Source organism: Apteryx rowi, unplaced genomic scaffold, assembly GCF_003343035.1.
Source record: "Apteryx rowi isolate R43461 unplaced genomic scaffold, aptRow1 scaffold_359, whole genome shotgun sequence".
Lineage (NCBI taxonomy): Eukaryota > Metazoa > Chordata > Aves > Apterygiformes > Apterygidae > Apteryx > Apteryx rowi.
The window spans coordinates 716,315-736,539 of record NW_020450074.1 but is presented as its reverse complement, the minus strand read 5'-3'; the positions used below and the strand labels follow the sequence as shown (position 1 = coordinate 736,539).

At 37.9% G+C, this 20,225-nt stretch overlaps 1 protein-coding gene across 1 annotated transcript in view; it reads right to left on the bottom strand.

Moving 5' to 3' along the window:
• The window catches only part of MYO16 (myosin XVI), a 312,759-nt gene that overhangs the window by 153,676 nt on the left and 138,858 nt on the right, over positions 1–20,225 (bottom strand). The window contains exons 13-15 of the mRNA XM_026073032.1: positions 19,427–19,554; positions 9,995–10,100; positions 6,799–6,916 (exon numbers count right to left, since the gene is read on the bottom strand). Of these exons, the coding sequence (XP_025928817.1) occupies positions 6,799–6,916; positions 9,995–10,100; positions 19,427–19,554 (352 nt within the window). The remainder of the gene's footprint in view (positions 1–6,798; positions 6,917–9,994; positions 10,101–19,426; positions 19,555–20,225) is intronic.

Here is a 20,225-nt window from a genome sequence, read left to right as displayed (position 1 = left end):
AACTGCCCTTGGAATCATTTCCTCTCTGGTGGCTATAAGGAGAGCTTAGATTAGCCACCCAGCTTCTAAATGGTTACAGGTAAATGAGACAAATCCAGTGCAGAGTCGATTGTTTAACAAGCTTACTAACTCATGCTTGGGGAAACGTGGGCATCTTAGAAGGGCTATGATGAGCATACCAAATGAACAGCCATGCGAGTCAGCACATCTGGGAGGAAGGGGGAAGAAGAAGAACCTGACTATGATTTGCCTATGGAAATGTTGATCACAAGATCATGCCCAGCAAGGTTCTGAAGGAGGCCTGTCTACAAAAAAAACAGGGAAAATATAGCAACTTGAGAAACGTTCACCTGCTTCTCCAGATTACAGGCATTTTAGAGCTAAATGTGAAGCAGACAGAGAGAGATTTGCTCATCTGGTAGATTACTCTTCAGCCCTCCCCTGAGTATATGACACCATGCAGTTCCAGATGCATCAGGCTAAAGACAACAAGGCAATGCCTCACTGTAGCTAATGCTCAGGGCACTCCTTTGAGTGCTGACCTGACTCCATTTCCCACTTACTCCATTTTTTGCATACTTTATTCAAGGATTGTTTAATGTAAAATACAGCCTGGGGTGCAAGAACAGAATCAGGTCCATCCACACACAACTGAGCACCCCCACCACTAGGATGCAGTACATTCTTTTGCAGCTTTATGCTTTTAATTCTCCGCAATGTGGCAGAGTTTTCACAGGGTGTTAGCAACCATCCTCACCCTGGAAAAGATTGTTGAGTTTAGTGGTTAAAGTGCAGTCTTCAGCCAAGGAGGAGATGTATTTTTGAATCCCTGTGACCACAGGAGGATATTAAGCCAAGATTTCCCATAGTATGGATGGCTATCAACTCAATTAAGGCTCCTTCTTTAAGAACTAGAAGTAGTTATTGCACATGCAGTGATACAAAATACTGGTACATGCATCGTGTAGTACAGTAAGTACGTTCTCTAAACACATACTATATTGAGCTTCTCAAGCTTTTTTTAGATTTTTTTTCTTTTTTTTGAAACAAACTGGGATTAAACATAAAATAGCACTAAGTTATTCAGTGCAGTTGAAACGGTAGCACTTTTAGGCATATGCAGAAGCTCAGCTTCAGATACCGGACAGACTTGAAGTTTGAGGCACAGCAGGAATTTAAGGACTTCTGAAGATGGGGACAGTTGAAAGAGTATTTTCAGAATCAGCTCTGGACTTCAGACATCTAAGTTTAAAGCTACTGTCCAAAGCAACACCGAGCAAAGCTATGCAAGTTAGTTCTCAGCCTGTGACTGATTATCATAAGTATGGTAGCAGCACTAGCCTGAACACTAGGATAGAAACCAGAACGTAACGCTCCTGTCACTGTGCAGGTGACAATATCCACAGTAGTTCAATTAGAGCTAGCTTGGCTATCTCTGTACCACCTATTTGGGTCTGGAAAATATATTTTTAAATTCCTAAGTGTCTTCTTATCTTTTAGAGAGTTGTAAGTCTCTGTCTATACTGTTAAATAAAACAGGGTCAGTGGCCTGTCTTTTGAAGTTACTTTAAGTTACGTGTATGAGGGAACGTGACCTGTGAGGATAGTGCTGAAGGACAGTGCAGAATGGAGGGAAACCAAACAGGTAAATCTTGAACATAATGCTTTAAGGATGGTCACAGGTGAGTGCTGTCCCTAAACTAAGTATAACCATGCACCGCCTCAGAAAGTGCTACTTGGCACAGTCCAAACCATGCCAGACACACACTAGTTAAGCAGTATGGATGATCAGTGGTACACTACACTACTCAGGGCCACTTTCCGCCCTTTCTTTTATTTAGCAGCACAGGGGTGGCCAGACACATTCACTAATGTTCAAAATCGTGACTGGGGTTCTGGTTACAGAAGAGACAGTAGGACAGATACAGCAAAGTTGTATGGCTGACTTGCTGAACCAGTGAGACATGATCTGGCCCATTTAATCATCCTACTAAAAAAAAAAACTGAATTGGCCACCTAACCCTGTGTTACTAAGGAAAAAAGAAGTGTGCTGGAACTAAAAGGGCACACGCTGGAAATCTTTAAGCTGGTATCAGGATAGGTTTCCGACTCCAGTAACTGTTGCAGCACAGTATAAACTGAAGCAATGCAAACCCAGCCTCCCATGGCAGGACAGGTCCAGGCACACATTGTCATCAGCATCAGTCATTACCTGGCTGCCATTCCAACAGGGTAAAACAGAATACATAAACCTAAGGGATGATTTCCATCCTTTATTGTGCTTGTAACTTGCTTCTCAGTAAAACCAACCTTGCTGTCAAATAATTTGGAAAAAAAAGCTATTACTAATCTTTAATAACCTTCTTGGGTGCAATGGTGTTCACTATGGCTGCCTTAGTTATCTCACAGGTGTTTTTAACATTCATTGATTAATCAAAGGAAGAAAAATGATACTGAAAGTCATCTGGTTAATTAATACATTTAACTTCAGTGGGGCAGCACCACTTATTTAGATGACACTAACTAATTCAGCCCCTTTCATCTGCTTCAAGTCACCCACTTCAATAAGGCTAAATGCATCTCAGTTAGCATCTCCAGCAACGGGAAGAGCTATTAAGAAGAGTCAGGTTTCTGATGAACAAGAATCAAACACACCATTGTCTTAATGGAGCTAAATTTATTCTGAGAGAAAACGACCACGGTAATATGACTTTCCTACAAAGTGAAATGATATGTTCTTTAAACTGTGTGTGAAATACAAGGGAAAGATAATAGAGTTCTGAAGCAAAATCTGTCATTTTTGTGCAATGTTATCTGTGCCTATAGATGTGAGGAAATTTGAGGAAATGTGAGGAAAAAAATCCCTTTAATAGATCATTTGACCTGCGGGACAGCTACAAAGTCAGCAAGCAGACTCTGTACTGAAAGTGTGGCCAGTGAAATCTTTCTTCCAACAATGCATCCTTTGAAACTACATACCTTTCTCAAAAGCCTTGCTGTCTTAAACACAGCTATTGATAAAGACAAAAGAACATTTGAAATTTCAGAGTTGAAACATTGTAGAAAAATATCAGAGAGTTTGTTAGCTGCAGTCTTTTTTAGACCAAAAAAAGCAACTCAAACTTGAAACTTTTTTATTTAATTGATCAAAAATGTTTATAATACACAGAGGGGAAGATGCATTCTGCTTCCTTTTACAAATCAAGATTGATCCTGCCATTTTAGTGTAACTTAACAAATTCAGGCCTTGTTTTTTAAAAAAATGAGGAGTGAGAAAAGCAAGGCAGAAAACAGTGGAGAATAAGTTTGTCAGGACTGATTTTCTCTTGCTAACCTTTTTTTTCCCCCCGTCATTTGAGGAAACTGACTGAACTTTTACCTTTCATCTTAGGTCAGATGTCAACTTGCTCAGGAGACCATTTACCCTCTCCCCTCCCAAATAAAAATAAAATGCACTGATTTTACTTCTGGAAATACATAAGCTTTCACTACTATGCACTGGGCATGAAGCACTATCTACAAAGGATTATGGTTTTTTGATAGAGGTCAAAGATCAGTAGGTGGCTTCTGTTAGGTGTGACGTTCTTTTAGAAAGTTATTGAAGTCACTGGTCTGCAGTTTATTCTGTATTTGTGTTCACGTAACACTTTTTTACTAGTTCCCACTGCCTTATCTTACCTAATCCCAGTGAACCAGTGAACTTAACCTTGGTTATACCTTCTCTACCTATTTGACCGGTCTATAACATGAAAGGTATCTGACCATTAAACCTTTTTTCACAGGAAAACTCCCATTTGAACCCAACATTCTTCAGAAAAAAGAGTCAGAGGAGGCACACAAAGCCTCTGCTGCTGTCCGTACCGGCTTTTAATGGAGCCACATGCAACGGCTCCATCCTTGTCTTCACAACTTTATGGCAAAGCCTCGGTTTAGCAGAAAGACCAAATCAAGGCCATAGATGAAAATTATGGGCAGTGTTTCTGTTCTTTGGGTACAGAGGATTTTCTACTATAAGAATAAACCTTATGTGACAAAGAGCACTTTCAGGGTATAGGCAGAAAAGAACATCAGCACAAACAAAAGAGCTGTCACAAACTTCACTGAATTCTACTTAAAATGCAAGGAATGATAACTTGAACTTCCCCTCTGTAATAAAAATGTGCATGTGTACTCTGCAGGCATCTTCCTTAGTAAATTGTTTTGCATCTGCCCCCTTAAGTTCTTTCTGTTAAAGAGTTCAAACAGCCTAAACCCTTTGTTGGAGGCAGTCTAGTATCACTTGAATTTGTATTTACAAATCAGACATATTTAGCACAGATTGCATAAATGAGTTATAAAGTCATGTCTCAGCAGAATCAGGTGCTCTGCATATTTACACTGTTCATTCATGTTTCAATAGTGCAAGACAAAGTAAATACTGCTGCAAATGATCTTTCAGATAGATATACAGAAACATTGAGTGGGATTTAAACTGGAGCCAAAGACAACGTGCCTGATTCTTTTCTCATTTACAGTGGTGTGAACAGGGACAATTTCACTCAGAAGTGTTGTTTAGCCATGGCCTAGAAAAGGTAACATCAATAACGCAAACAAATAACATGAAAAAGTGCAACATTACAACTACTTGTAACAATATAAAAATCACTTTTATCGCTCTACTGTGGCTATTGACTTTTGACTGTATATTGTGGAACTTTTAGCTACCTTATATTTAATAAGAGTAATTGATTCAAATCCTAAATAACTGGGGAATGGGAGGGCACACAAGTCATCAGTTTTTATTTTTTAATGGGCTTGACTCACCCCTCAATTTTGTTACTTTATACCTGTGTTTTCAAAGTGACAGAAGCACAGCATTTGTGTAACAGAACGCTGACTTCAGGGCCTGGTTAAATGGGTCTACATTTATATCATTAACAAACAAGGGCCGTGAATTAAACTGACAAGTCTGAGTAAAGCTCCTTGAAACATCAGGTCCCTGCAACCTCAAGCAATGCACTCGAAAATAGTGGAAACATTAAACCTTAATGGTTCTGTGTTTCAGTTTCTCATCTGTAAAATGGAGTGACACAACCCTAAGCCAGAAGTACTGTGAAATCAAAGCCACTTATGTCTCTGAAATGCTCAGACACTTAAAGATATTGATGAACACTTGAGAATTCTACAGGAAAATTATCATTCAGTTTTCAGAGCAGGATATACAATAAAAAGTCAGCAAGCCACACATGGACCAAAGAAGAGAAGACCTATTTAGCAGCTGACCATTGAGGCAATGTAGTGCATTCTCTGCTCTGAAGGAAGCTGGGGTGGTATGGAAAAAGGACACTATTAAATTTGTATGCACAAGACAACCAAAGAGTATCTCAGACAACTTCAGCATTTACTAATGTTCATATGCTTAACTTTTCAGCGTACCATTTTCATCTGTGTTTGCGCAATGTGTGTAAAAGAGTGAGAGAGAAAGCACATGTCCTCTAAGTGCCATAACTCCACTGAATCTACTTAAATATATATAAGATTATTAAAATGTTAGTTCTAGAGATTGAACTTAATTTTACAAACTTAATTCAAAATCTGTTTTAGTCCATTCTGATGTTTAGATCAATTTTATTATATTCCTCCTGAAATACTCATGAATGAAACACATTGCATACTTTTTAATTTTACATTTTCTTCACAAATATTCTAGATTTATTATAAAACAAAAGAGAAAAAAATTGGTGTTGATTTCCCACACAGTGATATTTTCACCATTTTGGCAAAAGCAGCTATCTTATTTGACAGGGTATGGTGAACTCCCTAGAGAAAATGAATTATAATTGCCTCATGAAATATTTCCAAAGGCTATACTTAGGAAACTCCTCTGAAAGGATAAACCTATTTTTTAATGTTAAAAATGGGTAGTTTTGTAAATGTTTAGCCAATACAAACTAACTTATTCAGATCAAAAATGTATTTCACCAAACAGCTCTGCCATCCAGGAGAAACAGCACAAGCAGGAAACCATGCCTGTGTGCAATTACTTCTGCATTCACCACTAGCACAGGATAGTTTTATGATGGCCTATAGGGACCAGAAGTGAAAGTGCTCCCAGACTGGCTCAGATGATCAGAATATTCAGGATTAAACTGCAGTTTTGCTCAATATTCATTTTCGCCCCTGAAGAACGCTTGCCAGGGAGGAGCAGGCTCCCACTTACTGTGAAAGCAGGCACCAATTCCACACTAGCCCAAAGAAGCATCAGTGTGATTCCTACTGCCTTCAGAGGAAGCCCAAAGCTGTAGATAGTAACTTCTGGTTTGGGTATTATGGAGTATACTTGGTTTTTCTTTGCACCAAATAGATGAGTTTATCACTTGTTTAAGACATACTTAGAACACCCAGTACAACATTAGTTACAAATACAAATAGTAATTCCTTTGTGGCTTTTATTTCACAGTAAAACAATACGCATCTGTCATATTTTGTTAATCTCAGACATAAAGGGAAATATGATTTCCTGAGAAATGTAAGAGGAGTGAGCTGGTGTTCAATTTTTTCTTGTGTTTCTCTGCCATCTAGTGGTTACACAATGCAGGTATCTCCTTTTTAATACTGCACACTACTCTTGATGGGCAATGAACTGGTCACACGCTATTAATCATGCTACTCTGTTCCTTTTGCACTCCGCAAAAGCCCCTTGCCTCTCTCCCATACTTCAACCCCCATTTTTGTCTGTGTGTATGGCACACTGGTACCCCGATCTCCTAGTCTGTAGGTGGTATCATAAAATCATTAGACAGCATACATAATACTTACCTCCAGCTACTGTTTTCTTCTTCTCACAAAACTGCAGCTCAAAATATTTTATAAAACAGCTGGTCAAATCATTCAGGGGTGTCTTAGCATGTCCAAAGGCCTCCAAGATACAGTTTACCTGCAAGAAAATGGTAAATGAGAAAGGAAATAAATAGGAAGATATTTCAACAGAGGTCAGTGAGAATGGTTTGAGGTCAATAATTAAAAGAAAAAAAAGACTGTTCATTAGCTTTGAATTTAACAAATTCCTTGAATTTTTTTGCATATATCAAAATTAAAATAAGATAGCTCAACAGAAAAAAAAAAGTGTTGTCAGAATACTTGAAGTTGTAAATGAAAGAGGAAAGATAAAGTCTCGACCTTGAACTGTGCCTTTACAAGTAGTATGGTACAGATGACTGGAGTCATATGCCCATAGCTGGCATGGCTGACAAAAAGATTAGGATTTTTGAAGTAGCTAGGCTAGTAAAGTGCCAGTCAGTTGGCAATAACAATCAGGCAAAGGAATTCACAGGCTTTATATGATGCCATAAATGAACTATAAAAAAGAAAGTGGGCCTAAATTATTGCTTTCAAAGACAATTACTTCAGCATTATACTAGTATAAAAGAGAAAAATCAGATTCAGCTTTTTTTTTCTGGCATTCCACTATTAATGCATTTCCATGTTTCATGTTCACGGTCAGATTATTTTTAAAATAGTATTTTAAAAGCACTAAATGCATTAAAATGTATTAAGTGTGACAGATTTATTTCAATTTTTTCTATATATTTAGTTCTTTCTGTGTATAATTAGTTTCTTACACTAAATTGAACACCTTCAGTACTTTCATGCTTGCAACCTGAGAAATCAGTTGCAAAGTGGCTTCAATATACTACTGCTCTGTATAACAGCGATTTGTGGGATGAACATAACTTATAGACCATGGCTGTGGGAGATAGGAGGAAAGAGGGCTGCAGAGTGGCACAGATTATGCATGACTCCAGACGCAGAAGGTCTAAAAATCAGACCCTCCAAAGTTATAAACCAAATCAGCTATTTGTGCAGTAGGTGGCAGCAGAGAACTAGTCAGTCTATTTCTGGTTCCACTTCAGTAGCAGGGCACTGGCTGCACTTGCTCAAACTAGGCTAATTCAGCATTTGTTTTGATCAGCGCAGTTTTATTAATTTTAATGGTGCTATGCACAACTGCAGCAGGAATGAATACAGGTCATCATGTTTATCAGAGCACCTTAAAAGGCAACTAAAAGAGAAATTCCACTTGCTTCCCTACGGGTGAGATCTGCTACATCTAGTTTAGCTGTCTGAAGTCAGAAATCCCATCTAAGCTAATTATGAGAGTTTTTTTACAATCAAAAGACAACTCATTTTTCTTAATATGTGATTCTTTTCTACCTCCACTGACTCAGAATCATTGACATGTGCGTTAAGTCTACASTATTAAGCTAAACAGGACCAGGTATCACTCTCTAACCTGTATGATAAGTGGCATGACGTGGTTCACATTCAAGCATTTAACAACTCTTTCTTTGCAGAAGAACTGCTGTGAACAGTTCCTGGCACATTCTGTCCTCTGAACTTTGGCCAGAGATCTGTAGATCTGACTCCTGTGTTTGCAATAAATGAAAAGCGTATTGTCCCTATATAACAGTATTACTGCAACATTAAACTTCATAATTTAAATCAGAAAAGTGAAAAATTAACAATAGTATTCTCGACACTGTTGCATGAAAATTGGATTAAACATGTCAATTTAGGAGCATCATCAACGAATCAGATCACATTGTGAAAAACACTTTAATGTGGCAATTTATGACTGTATGAAGCAAAGCAAAGCCGAAGCTATTCAAGGGTAGTGTTTTCAGTGCCATCAGGCTTCTTTTACTAAGTCTTCAAAAAACACAAATGTTTTCTAAAATCCACACAATAATCCATAGGGCTTCTATTCCTTTATGAGGTGGAATGTAGAAAATATGAACCAGTAAATCTATAGCTTTCCTCACATCCTAAAAGTCCTGATTTGTAGGTTGTGTGTTTGTGTCAGCTGTACTTCTGACACTGTTTTATCATCTTTCTGGATTGAATCATGCAGAATTTGGGGATAAAGCAGTGTGTTTTGAATGATGCATGTGACACTGTCAAACGTTATTAAAACAAACACAATGAACAAGAGTCTAGAGTTTTATTGGATATCATGCATCTCACAAGTTAAGGCTGGAAAAAGAAGAGTATCCTGGGTTTACCGTAAGTGCTGTACATGAAGGACACCAGAGTGGGTGAAAAAGTTTAAGTATTTTTTAAGTATGAAACTCAGAACTCAGTGACAACATTATAGACTGTGTTAAAACATTCCACGTAAATCTGTAGCTCTATCTGAGCTAAAATCTCAGATGAGAAGTTTCAGCAGAAAAGGAAGTTTTTTTGAAAGAATTTGAATTGGCAGTCTAGAGTTCTGCATAACCTAGAACGTCAGTCTGAACCTGTGCAGTAGTGTTAAAAACATAAACACGTAAAACACAACTGAGTTGCAATGTTCTGTCAAATTAAAACTTTATATTTATAAATTACTAGCATGGGGACAAATTAATCTGATACATGAAGCAGGTTCTCATGATTTCATGACATGCACTGTGCAGAATTTGGCTCTGCTGTGGGAATTTGATATTTCAACAACTATTTTATACATCTTTTGCCTATTTCATAAATATATTTAGTACACAAAGACTGGGCCATATAACTTTGTTCAGTCCTTGCAGTTCTCCTGGGTATAACTTTCCAATTTCTATCTTACATAATATTACGTCAGATATCTCAAGACTTCTTTCAGTAGCCAGAGAAGCACCACCACAACCAGAGATAAACTTTACTTACTGTAGGCTATTGGTACATATTTAAATGACAGTACCATATCACACAAATATTTCCCATTCACTGAAATACAGCTTTTTAAAATTACTAATAAATACAAAGCCAGAACTGGCTTCCACTTTTTCACATCGATGTGAGCTTAATCCTGCTCCCATTCAGGTCACTGCAGGGAAAGAGAAAGAAACCTCCTTTGACTTGAATGGTGAAAACAAACCCTTTATGAACTTCCACATAGCAAATGCCTTTTTCCCTGCAGTTCAAATGTCTTTGCTTATTCAACAGGCCAGATTTTCGCCTTGTTCTAATCAGTGCTCAGAATGTTACTTACATGTTTTATCTTGGTTTCAAAGGTGTTTCTGCTGGAGCTGGCTCTGCAAGTGAGGTGCTTCACTATCTGTCTGCAGGCTTCAGTCTTTCCAGAACCACTTTCTCCACTGCAAGATGACAGGCAAGAAGGAGAGAAGCGAATCATTGCCATATCACAGTTGATATTTTATGTCATTTATACTCTCTGCTACCTCTCTTCGAACGGATTTAACATATCTCAGGCAAACTTCCATTTCAAATAATGGAAGGTTTATGGATGGCAAATAATAAAGAACAGAACATCAGAGATAGACTGGCCAACTGTCTATGTCCCTGGGAACTATCAGAGCTGCCGCGTTGTACTGTCTTATAAAACAAGCCAAGCCAACCAGACCTGAAGCTCACAACCATTTTGAAGGTATTTATAAAGCTTTTAACTCTTCTGTTATCTCCTGTCCAGCAAGAGAGTCTACTTATACTGAAACTTCCTGGTCTCTTTGCAGATGGGGAAGTACTACTGTGGTAATGACAGGAGTCAGAAGGAAAGAAAAATGTAGAAAATAATAGGAAAAGATAGAGGAAATAAAAGAGGAAAGGAACAGGAAGGAAAAGAGAAAGATATCTGAGGGTTAGCTGGCACTAAACATTGTCTTATGTGGGCACAGTTTCTTTTTGTGGCACTGCCCTGCTCAGTAAAAAAGCTGCAGAGATTTTACAAGCTGCCCAGTCCCTGCAGTGCAATATACTCTGACTTCAGAGATGATGAATCCTGTTTCATTTCATTCCTTTCACATGATGTGGAATAAATATTCCAAGAATGAGGACCTCTGAGGGAAGGAATGAACAAAGAAAACAAGGGTAACAGGCAATATGAACAACAAAGGAAGGAAACAACAGAAAAGTGGAAGAATAGGGGGGAGGAAAGGGAACTCAGTGGTGCAATTTAAGCATGGAGAAGGAAGGAAAAGAGACAAAAGAGTTGGAAACAACAAAGTTAGTGAAGCCTGATTAAGAAATTCATGTAAGAATTTCCAGCATGAATTGTAAGAGATTGTTTTCTTTAAGACAACTGAACAAGACAAAATGTAATTTGATGCTCCTCCTTCATCTGCTCAGTTAAACTTAAAAAGCTTTTTCTACAATAGCCAGTTAGATTTGCACAAATATGGCCATGCTAGATAGTAAGTTGTTACCTACAGAATCTAGCAGTTTATGAAAATGAGGGGGCAGTGGCCATGGACACTGCCATATTTACTCAAATCTCACATCAAAGGAGGAAACAATTAAATAGAAGAGGAAACAAAAGATGGAAGGGAAAAAAGAGGTCTTGATACTCAGACAGGAATGGGTTCTCTGCATCATTTATTCTCATTTGGTTATTATGGGACACATATGCAGCTCTGGTGAATATCACAGTTGACTGCTTGCTAGTATTAGGTGACAAGATAGGTATCTTTACCATATGTGGCACGTCAAACTGCTTTTGCTGCGAAACGTCAAACTGCTTCTGCCTGTACCCTCCTTGTTTCTGTAACCAGCTGGAGTCTGACCCTAGACTTCAAACTCTTGCTGGCATCAGCAGGACATTTGCAGTGTAAGATTGCAAAAGCTTGCAACACAGATAAATGTTACGCAAAGACCTCAAATAACAGGTCACCAGGCCATATTCAAACCAGGGCTTAGAAAAAAAGAAATTATGTAAAGACAAGAAGGTCACTGTCACAGCTAATGTGAGAATAGCATCTCTATGGAATTGACAGGTCACACCGTAAGTACACTATCCCATGCTCAGATCTCCAGCTTCTGGCTTCCTAAAACATTTCTTTTTGAAAGTCAGATGATACTTGAGGTCACCCTCTAAAATGTGCATGCCCTTCTGTTCTCTTAACCATGATTTCACTCTCCCAAAGCTAACTGTACCATGCTGAATCTGTTCTTAAGAAGTGACATCAGCCTTCTGCCTTTCTAACAAACAGCTGTGCCCAGATCTCCTATCCTTTTTGCTGTGATCACTAACAGGGAAAGAAAAAAGTGAAAGAATGGCATTAGTCCCGTGATACTCCTCCCCTAGAGATATTTCATACCCTTGCAATTTACAGATCTTAGGCTCTTCTTACGCAGGAGCGTCAGTGAACTGTAGATAGTTTTGGATCTATCAAGAGGTTGCAGACCCCCTCCTACTACCCACTTACACTGGCTAGTCCATTGACACCAGTGTGTCATGATGAAGAAACAGTTTTGTCCCTCCACAGCATACTTAATCTTAAATCACAGCTGCAACCTGCTATCATTTTATTACAAGTTATCAAGAAGATTAGCAGCAGTGGCGCTTCAGTTATTTCAGCTCTTTAGGAAACTACTAGAGTAGTCTGAGTAGCTTGGCGCCCAGCTAGTGCTGACAGGACAGCCCGCACAGGCTGCCTGGCTGTTCCCTTCCAGAGCAGCCACAGTCGGTGTTGCACCCCCTTCCTCTTAGCAGGGCTGCCAACTGGCACAAAGCCTGTGGGGACACCACGGCTCTGAGACCTCCATGGCTGAAAGCGGCCAATGGGTTCAGAACTTACCGGTAGGAGGGGGACTTAGAGGTGGACAGACAGAACCATAATATGAAAGCAGATTACTTAGGAAGCCAGGCTGAAATAGCCAGAAAACCATAACCTCCAGGCAAAATTTTAAAAACAAACTCCTGCAAGTACTGAAAAAATAAGTTTTGCTTACCCTAGATTTCTGCATATTAGCCAGGTTTGTCTAAATCTGTATGAATTCAGATAGTTTCCTTAACTGGATCATTTTTGTTTGGTCAAATGTCAACTCTGCTATAACCTAAATCCTAGCAATCATCTCCTTGGAGAACAGCATGACAACATATCATAAAACAAGTAAGAAGGCATGTATCTGTCACTTCAGATTGTATAAGTGAGGGGAATTTATTGACTTTGTTTCAGTTTCAATTCTGAAAAAAGGTACCACATTCAGAAGGGCAGGAACACTTAAGAAAACAAACAAAAAAGACTATTCTTGCGGTACTTGAATCACAACCAGAAATGCTGGAAAATTTAGAATTTGTTCATGTAAGATTTGCACCAGTGTTAAAGCAAGATTCAGATCAGCATAGATAAGCTTGCTGTTTTGTATGAACTTCTGAAGCTCATCTTTTCCTGTACCACCCTCAAATGTGTACATTATTAATCCAAACACCCACTCTGATAGTAAGATATAGCTAGGGAAGACAGACTGAGTTTATGAGCTTTTTGGAGGCCAGCATCATTCCTTTCTTCTGTTTGCACACTGCCTAAGCAAGACACTGGCTCTTGCTCTGTGACTGGGATTGCTAGATTTGAAATAAAATTGTATAAGCATAAATGTAAAAGAATGCATTTTGTGCAGTAGTGGTATCTGTAAATGAGCAACCCGTTACATTAGTGAGAAATTATATTTCTAAAGTAAACTAAATTGGAAAGTGTATTTCTAAATGATTTTAAATTATGAATAGGATGCCTAAATCTATAATTATACTGCAGTAGCCCATCACAGTTATAACACACTGAATTATAATTCAAAAATTACAGATTATTAACTTGAATTGAATTCATGTGGTGATGCTAAACTGAGGAAATAAAAGGCTGACAAGGCATTTCACTTTAAGAGAGGAGAACTTCTCTCCATTCCAGATTATTGGGCTTATAAATGTGGCTTATATCACATTAAAACCACTGGATATTGACATTTCTGGCTGTTAAAAAGTACACAATTATAGCAATTCATTTGATATATTTATTTGCTTTTTTTTTATCACCAAATTAGTCATTGGTGTCCCATAAACCATTGGTTTGACCGACTAAGGATGCTTAGCTCTTAACAAGCCTATAAACTATGTTTAAGCTTTCTAGACAGCTTTCACTTATCTTGTCAGTGCTTAATGCATTCTCATATCCTGAACAGCATGGAGGGAAAATCTATTTAGAAGCAAGTTAATATGGAGGACAAAAGCCTGTCTATTGGCTATTTAAGAGTATCACATTATGTTATTTTATTCTATAACTTTCATACAAAGTTTATACCAGGTGGTGTTAAGCATACATGAATGATGGTGGTTTGCTACAGATGAAAAATGATAGTGAATAAACGGTAGGACACTCTTTCTTCAATGTTTGGGCCAGATACTTTCCTGTTGCAAAACACTGGATTTCAGTGAGCAAATACTTGATCAGATGTAAGGTGACTAAATTGACTAAATAAAAAAATAACCAACAAAATACAAACAAAATTTTCTCATACCAATGGTAACTCCATAGAGGAAATTAAGACTAAATCTTCAGATGAAAAGAATCATACTAAAATACAGCAAGAAAAGACAAGGAGGGTGGAGAGACAAAGACTGGTCCAGGTCATCCTGAGAGCTTTAGATTGCCTTTTTTTCTTTTTCTTCTTTTTTTTTAACCAGTTCCGTAGCACAGATATGATAGGATGTTTAGGAGAGAAGAGAGGACTCATGAAAAAAACTAAAACAAGTCAACAGCTATGTTTAAATAAAATTGTAGTAAGTTTATATTAAATCTGAAAATGAAAACACAGCATTACACAGTTTGAACAGGACCTTACAAAGGTTCTGCAAAATAAAGTGCCATAACATTGTTTGAAATTTTAAAAGTCTAAAGCTAAGGCTGGATACTGTACTCTAATTTGCTCTTGGCCTTAAACCTTCTCTAATGATAAGCACAGTCCTAAGGTGATCTGATAGATTCTGCGAGTTCTGTATGTTTCAGGTAAATGGGAACATTTTCATTCCTACAGTGTCTTTAGGCACAGGAAATGGAAAAGGTCCATAATAGGTGATGACACTACAGAAGGGAGGATTTTTCTTTATCCGGCAAAAGCCTATGCTCTTTTTGCAAACAGTAAGTAGTTTGGCACTTTGAGAACAGCCATACTCATGACAGAAGTGCTGATTTTTATTTGATTGACTTTTGTGCACAGGGAGAAGCCAGAGTAGATTCGAAGCTACAAACCTCTTCCCTGGGATCACAACATAGGAGCTTCTCATAGCCAAATCTCTATTGTTTATTTCCAGAGACAAAGGGGTGTATCTGCTTCCATATGTTTAATTACTATCATTATTACAGTCATTTGTTTGGAGTCAGGAGGCTCCAGCCATGCACAGGCTGGCCAATGATAAAACACAGAAATAGACTGGCCCTGAAGAGCTTCCAGTTGAAACACATGACTGGACACAAGCAGATGCAAAAAGAAATCCAATAAAAACAAACAAACAAAAATGAGATGGAAGGTGTATGAGAGAGAGAGAAGACAGTAACTATGAGTGGTAGTTCAGTAAGGGTTTCAGGAACATAATTTTGGACTTAGGTGGCTAAGTTCCAACTCACACAACTTCAGGTGCCTTCAACTCTTTTCATTATTCTCTCTTGGGAAAATGCGGAAGGCAAAAATGACTATTTAGGCTAAGAAAAAAAAGTACTGTGAAGAGTTACACTGCATGCAGAATTCATTAGCAACGGTATGTGTCCAATAGAAGAGTAATTCATGAATCATTAGTAATGGCCACTAAATTCATGGGAAGTTTCTTCTTGTAATTAAGCTTTGGCAGAGAAAAAAAGGTTGAACTGAAAAACATTGCTAATAGAAAATAAACATTATCTCCACAAATTAAGCAAGCTGCCATGCTTGATGAAGATGATAGGATTAACATGAATAAAGGTACATTTTCTGATATGATCTCCAGTCTTTTTGAAAAGATAGTAGGTGGCTTCAAAATATAATAGAAGCCTTTTGTAAAGAAATTACTGTTTTTAGAATAACAAACTCAAACTTTTCAGGAGGAATTCAAATGAGAGGTATATATTGCCATCACTTGGTTCTTCTGTGGCAATTAACAGTTAAATTAGGTATGTTTTGAGAATTGCACATGAAAAGTAAAATATTAATAGTGGTATGGCAGTAATTTTTACTGCTCCATATCATACATACACACCAAAATAGTAGCCTCTTCTCATAGTAAAAGCTATTATAAAACTAAAGCATAATTACTTTTATAAATTCTACTAGCAAAATATTTACTTATACTATAAAGTTTTATTATATATACTTAAAAGTAAAGTAGACTTAAAAATAAATAGAGATTGGTGGGATGAGTGGTTATTCTACAATTGCATCATCTTTCTCTTAATAATGAGGACACTGAGAGTACAAAAGTGTACTCTCAGGGTCCAAACTCAAGAGTGCCTGAGTGCCAAAACAAAGTATCTTACAGGTATTAAGGGAACTCCATCTTGGAATTAGTGCATACACATGGGGATGATCTACTTTCACTCAATTTACTACTAATAAAAACAAACAAAACAAGCACCCTTCTGATACAGTGTGGCTATTTTCCTACGTGGCATACTGATGCTGCTCATTGTTAGAGCTCTGACTTGGACAGAGTCTCACGCCACCACTTCGATCTTACAGTAGCAGCAAAAACTCTCTAGGTGACTTGAGTATGGGGATTCCAGGAGCTATTTAGTTCAAGTCAAAATCACCACCAAAAACAGTGGGCCCTGCTATTCCTGCTCTGGAAACTCATTTCACCTCTGTGTGAATTTGGTTTGGGAACTGATTCAGACAAAGACAATGCCCCCCCCCCCCCATTATTCTCCCTAGGGTAATTTTGACCTGGGAGCATTTCCCCAGTCCACGTCAACACCCGAATGTTTGTGTCAATACAACGGATGGTGTGGAAATGAGGAGATGAGCAGCCAAAGGTAGGAGAAGGGCAGGACCACTCCAACTGGCAATAATGCCAGCCTATTCCAGTGTGAAGTTCTCATGGATCTATGGCATCACCAGAGAACCAAAGACTTCTTCACTTGTTCATTCACAGGCTGCTTCCTTCTGACCTCTTCTGTGAAATGGCGTTTCTAGCTAAGGAGCGCTTCCCTGAGCTTCCTCATCTTCATTCATCCAGTGATTCACATTAGAGAAGCGTACTGTTTTATTTTTAAAATTTGTTTTAGGAGCACTCGCTGTGCTATACCTATATGCATGCAAATGTATTCACAGCTCAGCTTTACAGCTGGAGACATTTTTAAAATTCCAAGCCATAGGCCAAACATGTTCAGAATTTCTTACTCAGGAATAACAGAATAACAATAACAGAATGGTTGAGGTTGGAAGGGACCTCTGGAGATCATCTAGTCCAACCCCCCTGCTCAAGCAGGGTCACCTAGAGCACATTGCACAGGATTGCATCCAGGCAGGTTTTGAGTATCTCCAGAGAAGGAGACTCCACAGCCTCTCTGAAGAGTATGCTTGATAAGAGAGACTGGAGAAAGCAATGTAAAACACGGAAGTTTGTCGGAATGTTTTTGAGCTTCAGAACTGCAGAAGAAAGGTTATCTAGTTCTGATAGGAAAGGAAACCGAAATCTTGCAAAGCTTTCAATGAACCCCTCCGCAAGCAAAAAAATAAAGAAAAACTGATTGGATGCTATGCCACATGCCTTCAGGGCCAGAAAGTGTGCCCTGGTCCATAATACTTTTTAGCATAGATCCACACAGTGGGAGAACCACCTTCTCTTGCTGATAAATAATGTTATTTTACAGCTGAAATATGGAAAATGCAGAAAACCATTCTGACCACACACACAAGTTCATCTGCACGTACACACACACACACACACACTCAGATGATAGAAAAGGGGCAGAGGAATACACCAAGAGTCATGGATACTCTTCAAAATATTATTTTTTTTGACAGAAAAACAATGGAAATTTCCTTTATCACCTTTACTTTCCAGACATTATTCAGATCCTACCAGTGGACTAATAATGAGAATATCCATCAGTCACATAAAGTGAAACCCTGACTTTCACACACAGAACCATTTTTAGAATCTTTTTAGGAACTTCCGAAAGATCCCAGTTTCTCTCTATTTTCTCAGTTAGTGCTAGCAAAAGAAAGGTACTCACAAAGACCTGTGATTCTGCTAAGTTGCAGCTATACTTATCTCCGATTCCAAATTACCAGATTCATTCCATTCAGCTTCCATTTTCATATTAACCTTTAGATTTAATTAAAATCCACGCAAAAGGATACCTCAGGACTGTAAATCTGTGGACTGCCTTGATGTGATAAGCAAATGCCTGGCCAAGTGCTGATGCCATCAGCAGAACACCCTCCTGTCACATTCTCCATCAGGTCACTGATTTATAATAAGCTCCAGTGGGCTAGGTAGGGATCAAGAGTGTGGTTCTTAGGACATGCCTTGCCATCCTGATATAAAATTATCACCAGCATCCAGTCCCTAGTATCAAACCCATTTACTATTGAAGAGACTACTCTGAATATTACCACACAATCCTTAATTTAGAGTTATCCTTTTTTTGAAGTGTGAGTAAATACTATTTTCTGCTTCATCTCTGTCTACACTTACAGGCAACCTCACAAAGATATTAATCAAACAGCTATGTCCCAAAAGAGTAAGAAGAGAAAGCTCCTACTTTGAAGAAAATGTTGAACATCGTGCATAAGGAAAGTTTTTATTGTCATCAAAATGCTTTTCACAGCATTCAAGTCACCTATAATTAGAGGTGGATCAAGAGCAATTACAACTTTTCTCAAATGGATCACCACTTTATTCCTGGCAAAAGTGAAATCAAAGATTTTTTGTTTGTTTTTTTCCTGTCTCCTACGAAGTTCAGTGAACTCTTGCCAATTTTTCAGCCAACAGCAGTAGTGATACTGATAAGACTGAGCAACAAGTTTCCTTGAGCACCTACATTGAATTCACCAGACTCTGCTTTCAGGTAGATGAAAGAGGAAAAGGGAGGGCAGCAGATTATTAGATTTGGGGGATCAAAAATTCTCAAATGAATTAGAAGTTTCACCAGCATTAAACTGGCACAGCTGGATGAAATTCTGCTTCACTGCAGATTTCTAACACATTTATTCACCATCTTGAATGTATTTGTCATCACAACAACACAGTGAATTAAGAAAGTGGTTTAACTGCATTTTAAGGATAGAAAACTGAATAGCAAGAGCTCATGGTCACACAAACATACCAGGCAGAGTGGGAGCTCCAGCCGAGGTGCCCCAATTCAGAGGCTTGTAACTTAGTCAAGGATTTCCCATTTTCATTTTCATTAGATTCTAATTCTAATCCTGTTCCATGTAATATAAGCAAACACACAGGAATCTGGGATTCTTTTTCATTAACTCTTCTTTCTAATTAACAACTTGATGGAGTGGCAGTTCCCCAAGAAAATTTATGAACTTGAGATGTAATTAAACCTTTTTCAGTTCCATTTTGCTCTAACATATGAAACAGAGATCGGTACACAGAAAGAAATCAGTCAGAGGAAAAAATAAAATGGAAATCTTAACTGCTGAGTCCTGGGGGAAACAACTGAAAGGCAAGAGTTATAAATTAGTTAACAGAAAGACAGCTTTTCACCTGAGGATAAAGCACTGGGGACGCTGCTCCTGGAACAGCATGTGGAAAGCTCTTTCAGCACAGGAAAATATATGTGGGGGAAGCGAGGAACACAATTTTCCAGAGTTGCTTAAATAAAGTTGGGTGACCTGAAAAATTATTGAAAATTAACATGATCAATACATTTCAAACTAATTGTACTTCACGCCCCAATTCTGGGTCTTCTGTAAAGCTAAGCATTATGAAGAGACTTTCTGTATGTACAAAAATGGTACCCTTAAACTATCTGTGAAGAGTTTAATTTCGTGAAAACAGAGCTGTAAGGACAGAAGTTCTAATTAAGATACAAAATTAAACATCACCAGAGAACTCAATAATACTGGTTTGTGGATTAAATAAAACAAAAGCTAATAAGTTACTTTGTTTATACCTCAAGTATATAGATTTTCAATGTCTTGACTTTACAGTCTTACAAAGTAAAACATGACCACCCTATGAAAAGTTAAAATAGAAATAACAAGCTTAAGTTTTAAGTTAATTAAGCTATTACATGGCAAAGCAGTCTTCCACAAATACTCTCTTTACTGTATAGAATAATTTCTGTAATACACATAGATGGCAGCATATACTATCCTTAATGCTTAAGTATGGATAAAAGCAATTATCTGTTTCTGAACCCACACTTTTTCTGAGAATATCCTGACATTTTTTCAAATAATAACAAGCAGATTTTAGCAAAACAAGATAGTCTGCTAATACCTACAAATCAGCTCTTTCAGAATAAATAAATTTAATGAAGAAAATACAGAATTTGAGTTAG